The sequence below is a fragment of the Petromyzon marinus genome, unplaced genomic scaffold (assembly GCF_048934315.1).
Source record: "Petromyzon marinus isolate PM22_M1 ecotype Great Lakes invasive population unplaced genomic scaffold, UKy_Petmar_22M1.pri1.0 PM_Scaffold_40, whole genome shotgun sequence".
NCBI classification, from domain to species: Eukaryota; Metazoa; Chordata; class Hyperoartia; order Petromyzontiformes; family Petromyzontidae; genus Petromyzon; species Petromyzon marinus.
In genome coordinates, this window is record NW_027423391.1 from 222,378 (window position 1) to 230,000 (window position 7,623).

Here is a 7,623-nt window from a genome sequence, read left to right on the forward strand (position 1 = left end):
TGGGGGTCGGAGATTGGATCACCGTTTTTTCCCCTAATGATGGTAATAGGTGTGGTGCTGCAGGTTACTTTTTTGATGGAGTTAAATAGAGATTTGTGATCACGGGCCACTGAGGCAGACTCCATCTCCTCAGCAACCCGCGACCACCACCCATCCTTGCAGCGCCTCACGGCTCTCCGAACGTCCGAGCGAAGGCTGCGGTAAGCCTCCTCATTCTCTGACGTGGGATTCTGTAGCCGATGACAGTGGGCCTGTCGCTTTTTCTCAACCATCCTGAACACCTCCTCCGTCAGCCAGGGTCTCTGGGGAGGTCTGGACCACGTACCCAAAGCAGCTATTGCAGCTGCATGAGTGACAGTCCTAAACCTCGCCCATTTACCCTCGACATCAGGAGTGGGGGACGATGCCAACCCCAGCCGCAAGCGATGATGAAATTCTCGCTTGCAACTTTCATCAGATAACTGATACCAGACCACTTTAGGTTGGAATGGGGTCCTGGGTGTACACCCACCACCGGAGTGGAAGAATGGCAGGCGCATCTTACAGATGACTAGTCGATGGTCAAAGGGCAGATCAGCTCCACGGTAGGTCCTGGTGTCAAGGATAATGGGCTCGCATCCGCTGGTCAGTCACTACGTAGTCCAGCAGATGTTCTTGCTTGGACCCGGCATGCATCCATGATGTTGTGTGGATGCGCTGATGCCGGAACAGCGTGTTGGTAATTACAAGCCCATGGGCTGCACAAAAATTTAGCAGCCTCCTACCGTTGTTATTGAGCTGATCTGGCCCATGCCATCCAATCACTCCAGACCAGGTGCCAGCATCATGAAGTCACCCAACATGATGACTCTATCCCGAGGGGCCACTTTAGCCAGTACCTGTGACAGGAGGTCATAGAAGGCATCTGACTCATCGGCTTTGCCTGCATCCCTCCACGGATGTTCATCTTCGGTAGGGGCATAAGTAACCACGACCACCATTCCTCGCCTCCGGTTGATGGGAAGGCGAGCCCAAAGTAGCCTGGGGCTTACAGCTTCCCACGCCTCACTGGCACGCTCCCACACCCCCTTCCTTCTTTTGTTCAAAATAAGAGCCACACCCTGTTGTTTGGCAGTCTGCTGCCCCGAGTAGAGGACTGTCCACCCCTCATGGTGGCAGGAGCCAGAACCGGTCCACCGGACCTCCTGAATGCCACAGAGATCCAGGCGGTACCGGTCCAGCTCCCGACAGAGGAGTGGCAGCCTCTCCTCCGCAGTGAGCATTCGAACATTCCACGTGGCCACACGAAGTGGCTTTTCGTTGTTTCTGGAAGAGCCCCGAGGGTAGAGATTCAATCTCCTGGCTCCGCCAATTGGGGTTTGACCAGGAGACGTCATAGACGCCTGTCCCCCCGGGGCCTCCGGCACAAGCTTACTAGTTACATATTTAATTCGTGGTTTAGTGGTAATTTATTAAAGGTGGAGGGGTTACCAGCCCCTAGCACCCGTCCAGAGCCCCCGTTTAGCCCCTGTGGTGGTCACAGACGCCATGAGGGGAGGAGCCAATCTGAATTGGCCCTCCCCCCACAGCACTGTCCACGACAGAGTTGCCCGTCCGGCACCGCGAGGAGGTAGGGGGTTGTTTTGCCAGACCACACAGACACACAGACACAGACACACACACAGAGACACACACACAGAGACACACAGAGAGACACACAGAGAGAGACACACGCAGAGAGAGACACACAGAGAGAGAGAGACACACACACAGAGACACATACAGAGACACACACAGAGACACACACACAGAGACACACACACAGAGACACACAGATAGATAGAGCTGAGAGAGATAAGAGAGAGACAAGAGAGAGACAAGAGAGAGAGACAAGAGAGAGAGACAAGAGAGAGACAAAAGAGAGATAAGAGAGAGATAAGAGAGAGACAAGAGAGAGATAAGAGAGAGATAAGAGAGAGATAAGAGAGAGATAAGAGAGAGATAAGAGAGAGACAAGAGAGAGATTAGAGAGAGATAAGAGAGAGACAAGAGAGAGACAAGAGAGATAAGAGAGAGACAAGAGAGAGATATAAGAGAGAGAGATAAAAGAGAGATAAGAGAGAGATACGAGAGAGATAAGAGAGAGATACGAGAGAGATAAGAGAGAGATAAGAGAGATAAGAGAGAGATAAGAGAGAGATAAGAGAGAGATAAGAGAGAGATAAGAGAGAGATAAGAGAGAGATAAGAGAGAGATAAGAGAGAGATAATAGAGAGTCTCCTGACCTCACGAGAGAACTCTCCTGGAGAAGTTCCCTGCTGAGGTTGAGTGGAATGTCATCGCTCTCCACCACTCCTGCGAGAGGGGGGGGGTAGCGGAACGTCGTCACACTCCACTAATCCTGTGTCTCTCTCTGTCTCTCTCTCTGTCTCTCTCTGTGTGTCTCTCTGTGTGTCTCTCCCTGTGTCTCTCTGTCTCTCTCTCTGTGTCTCCCTGTGTGTCTCTCTGTGTGTCTCTCTGTGTGTGTCTCTCTGTCTCTGTGTCTCTCTCTGCGTCTCTCTCTCTGTGCGTCTGTGTGTCTGTGTGTGTGTGTCTGTGTGTGTGTGTCTGTGTGTGTCTGTGTGTGTGTGTCTGTGTGTGTGTCTGTGTATGTCTGTGTGTGTGTGTCTGTGTGTGTGTGTCTGTGTGTGTGTGTCTGTGTGTGTCTGTGTGTGTGTGTCTGTGTGTGTCACTGTGTGTATCTGTGTGTGTGTCTGTGTGTCTGTGTGTGTGTCTGTGTGTGTGTCTGTGTGTCTGTGTGTGTGTGTCTGTGTGTGTGTGTCTGTGTGTGTCTGTGTGTGTGTGTCTGTGTGTCTGTGTGTGTCACTGTGTGTATCTGTGTGTGTGTCTGTGTGAGTGTCTATGTGTGTGTGTCTGTGTGAGTGTCACTGTGTGTGTCACTGTGTGTATCTGTGCGTGTGTGTGTCTGTATGTATCTGTGTGAGTGTCTGTCTGTGTGAGTGTCTGTGTGAGTGTGTGTCTGTGTGAGTGTCTGTCTGTGTGTGTGTCTGTGTGAGTGTGTGTGTCTGTGCGTGTGTCTGTGTGAGTGTCTGTGTGAGTGTCTGTGTGAGTGTCTGTGTGTCTGTGTGTATCTGTGTGTGTCACTGTGGGTATCTGTGTGAGTGTCTGTGTGTATGTGTGTCTGTGTGAGTGTCTGTGTGTGTCTGTGTGAGTGTCTGTGTGTGTGTGTGTCTGTGTGTGTGAGTGTCTGTGTGAGTGTCTGTGTGTGTGTCTGTGTGTGTGAGTGTCTGTGTGAGTGTCTGTGTGTGTCACTGTGTGTATCTGTGTGAGTGTCTGTGTGTGTGTCTGTGTGTGTCTGTGTGTGTGTCTGTGTGTGTCTGTGTGTGTGTCTGTGTGTGTCTGTGTGTGTGTCTGTGTGTGTCTGTGTGTGTGTCTGTGTGTGTGTCTGTGTGTGTCTGTGTGTGTGTCTGTGTGTGTCTGTGTGTGTGAGTGTCTGTGTGTGTCACTGTGTGAGTGTCTGTGTGAGTGAGTGTCTGTGTGTGTGTCTGTGTCTGTGTGTGTGTCTGTGTGAGTGTCTGTGTGAGTGTCTGTGTGAGTGTCTGTGTGTGTCTGTGTGTGTCACTGTGTGAGTGTCTGTGTGTGTATCTGTGTGAGTGTCTGTGTGTGTCTGTGTCTGTGTGAGTGTCTGTGTGTGTGTCTGTGTGTGTGTCTGTGTGTGTGTCTGTGTGAGTGTCTGTGTGTCTGTGTGTGTGTCACTGTGTGAGTGTCTGTGTGTCTGTGTGTGTGTGTCTGTGTGAGTGTCTGTGTGTGAGTGTCTGTATGTGTGTCTGTGTGTGTCTGTGTGAGTGTCTGTGTGAGTGTCTGTGTGTGTGAGTGTCTGTGTGTGTGAGTGTCTGTGTGTGAGTGTCTGTGTGTGAGTGTCTGTGTGTCTGTGTGTGTCTGTGTGTGTGTCTGTGTGTGTGTCTGTGTGTGTGTGTCTGTGTGAGTGTCTGTGTGTGTATCTGAGTGTCTGTGTGAGTGTCTGTGTGAGTGTCTGTGTGTGTCTGTGTGTGTGTCTGTGTGTGTCTGTGTGTGTGTGTGTGTCTGTGTGTATCTGTGTGTGTGTCTGTGTGTGTCACTGTGTGAGTGTCTGTGTGTGTGAGTGTCTGTGTGTGTCACTGTGTGAGTGTCTGTGTGAGTGAGTGTCTGTGTGTGTGTCTGTGTGAGTGTCTGTGTGTGTGTCTGTGTGTGTGTGTCTGTGTGTGTGTGTGTGTGTGTCTGTATGTGTGTCTGTGTGTGTCACTGTGTGTGTCTGTGTGTGTATCTGTGTGTGTGTCTGTCTGTGTGTCTGTGTCTGTGTGTGTCTGTGTGTGTGTGTGTCTGTGTGTATCTGTGTGTGTGTCTGTGTGTGTCACTGTGTGAGTGTCTGTGTGTCTGTGTGAGTGTCTCACCGTGTAGGAAGCGTAACCAGCGTGGTAAGACTGCGCTGGAGGAGCGATGGATGAGAACTCTGTGTGAATAGAGGCTCACAGCTCCCTCCTTGTCAGAGTCTCCGCCAAATATGGACGGACGCTACAACAACAACAACAACAACCACAATGACAACAATGACAACAGTCACAACAACAACAACAACCACCACCACAACAACTACAAACACAGTAATCACAACAACCACAACAATCACCACAACCACCACAACAACCAGTCTCTCTCTGTGTGTCTCTGTGTCTCTGTGTGTGTCTCTGTGTCTCTCTGTGTCTCTGTGTGTCTCTCTCTCTGTGTCTCTGTGTGTCTCTCTCTGTGTCTCTCTCTGTGTCTCTCTCTGTGTTTCTGTGTGTCTGTGTCTCTCTCTGTGTGTCTCTCTGTGTGTCTCTCTGTGTGTCTCTCTGTGGGTCTCTCTGTGGGTCTCTCTGTGTGTCTCTCTGTGTGTCTCTCTCTGTCTCTGTGTCTCTATCTGTGTCTCTCTCTGTTTCTCTCTGTGTGTGTCTGTGTGTGTGTCTGTGTGTGTATATGTGTCTATGTGTGTATGTGTGTCTCTGTGTGTCTGTGTGTGCGTCTGTGTGTGTACACTGTGTGTATGTGTGTGCAATGTGTGTGCACTGTATGTACACTGTATGTGTGTGTGTACACTGTATGTGTGTATGTGTACACTGTGTGTGTATGTGTGTGTGTCTGTGTGTGTGTAACTCACAGTAACAGGAGTGTATGTACACTCTATGTGTGTGTGTAACTCACAGTAAGAGGAGTGCATACACTGTGTGTGTGTCACTGTGTGTGTGTATGTGTGTGCACTGTGTGTGTGTGACGCTGTGTGTATACACTGTGTGTATGTGTGTACACTGTGTGTGTGTAACTCACAGTAAGAGGAGTGTATGTACACTGTATATGTGTGTGTAACTAACAGTAAGAGGAGTGTATACACTGTGTGTGTGTACACTGTGTATGTGTGTGTAACTCACAGTGACAGGAGTGTATACACTGTGTGTATGTGTGTGTGTACACTATGTGTGTGTATGTATATGTGTGTATGTATGTGTGTGTATGTGTGTGTAAGTCACAGTGACAGGAGTGTATAAGACACTATGTGTGTGTATGTGTATGTACACTGTATGTGTGTGTATACACTGTATGTGTACACTGTATGTGTGTGTATGTGTACACTATGTGTGTGTATGTGTGTGTACACCATGTGTGTGTGTGTGTAACTCACAGTGACAGGAGTGTATAAGACACTATGTGTGTGTATGTGTGTGTGTATGTGCACTGTATGTGTGTGTGTACACTGTATGTGTACACTATGTGTGTGTGTAACTCACAGTGACAAGAGTGTATACACTGTGTGTGTGTGTACACTGTGTGTATGTATGTGTATGTGTGTCTACACTGTATATGTGTGTGTGTGTAACTCACAGTGACAGGAGTGTATAAGACACTATGTGTGTGTGTGTACACTGTATGTGTACACTGTGTGTCTGTGTGTGTATCACTGTGTGTATGTATGTATGTGTACACTATGTGTGTGTGTGTAACTCACAGTAACAGGAGTGTTTACACTGTGTGTGTACACTGTGTGTGTGTGTAACTCACAGTGACAGGAGTGTATAAGACACTATGTGTGTGTGTGTGTATGTGTGTGTGTGTATGTGTGTATGTGAATGTGTGTGTAACTCACAGTGACAGGAGTGTATAAGACACTATGTGTGTGTATGTGTGTGTATGTACACTGTATGTGTATGTATATGTGTGTGTATGTATGTGTGTATGTGTGTACTATGTGTGTGTAACTCACAGTGACAGGAGTGTATAATACACTATGTGTATGTGTACACTATGTCTGTGTGTGTGTATGTGTGTATGTGTGTGTAACTCACAGTGACAGGAGTGTATAAGACACTATGTGTATGTGTATACCGTGTGTGTACACTGTATATGTATGTGTGTACACTATGTGTGTGTAACTCACAGTGACAGGAGTGTATAAGACACTATGTGTGTGTGTATGTATGTGTACACTATGTGTGTGTATGTGTGTGTATGTATGTGTACACTATGTGTGTGTATGTGTGTGTATGTATGTGTACACTATGTGTGTGTATGTGTGTGTATGTATGTGTACACTATGTGTGTGTATGTATGTGTGTATGTGTGTGTAACTCACAGTGACAGGAGTGTATAAGACACTATATGTGTGTGTATGTATGTGTATGTGTACACTATGTGTGTGTATGTATGTGTGTATGTGTGTGTGTAACTCACAGCGACAGGAGTGTATAAGACACTATGTGTGTGTGTGTACACTGTATGTGTATGTGTACACTATGTGTGTGTATGTATGTGTATGTGTGTGTGTGTAACTCACAGTGACAGGAGTGTATAAGACACTATGTGTGTGTGTGTATGTGTGTGTGTATGTGTGTGTGTAACTCACAGTGACAGGAGTGTATAAGACACTATGTGTGTATGTATGTGTATGTGTGTGTATGTATGTGTATGTGTGTGTGTAACTCACAGTGACAGGAGTGTATAAGACACTATGTGTGTATATATGTGTATGTGTGTGTATGTATGTGTATGTGTGTGTGTAACTCACAGTGACAGGAGTGTATAAGACACTATGTGTGTATGTATGTGTATGTGTGTGTATGTGTATGTATGTGTATGTGTGTGTGTGTAACTCACAGTGACAGGAGTGTATAAGACACTATGTGTGTATGTATGTGTATGTGTGTGTATGTATGTGTATGTGTGTGTGTAACTCACAGTGACAGGAGTGTATAAGACACTATGTGTGTATGTATGTGTATGTGTGTGTATGTGTATGTATGTGTATGTGTGTGTGTAACTCACAGTGACAGGAGTGTATAAGACACTATGTGTGTATATATGTGTATGTGTGTGTATGTATGTGTGTGTGTAACTCACAGTGACAGGAGTGTATAAGACACTATGTGTGTGTGTGTACACTGTATGTGTATGTGTACACTATGTGTGTGTATGTATGTGTGTATGTGTGTGTACACTCTGTGTGTGTATGTATGTGTGTATGTGTGTGTAACTCACAGTGACAGGAGTGTATAATACACTATGTGTATGTGTACACTATGTATGTGTGTGTGTATGTGTGTATGTGTGTGTAACTCACAGTGACAGGAGTGTATAAGA

At 47.0% G+C, this 7,623-nt stretch overlaps 1 protein-coding gene across 5 annotated transcripts in view; it reads right to left on the reverse strand.

Annotated features, from left to right (window-relative positions):
- LOC116938062 (heat shock protein 75 kDa, mitochondrial) overlaps positions 1–7,623 on the reverse strand; it is a 72,961-nt gene that overhangs the window by 42,119 nt on the left and 23,219 nt on the right. For all 5 annotated transcript variants that reach the window (XM_076064361.1, XM_076064362.1, XM_076064364.1 and 2 more), the window contains exons 10-11: positions 4,410–4,530; positions 2,265–2,334 (exon numbers count right to left, since the gene is read on the reverse strand). In XM_076064361.1, coding sequence (XP_075920476.1) covers positions 2,265–2,334; positions 4,410–4,530 — 191 coding nt within the window. The remainder of the gene's footprint in view (positions 1–2,264; positions 2,335–4,409; positions 4,531–7,623) is intronic.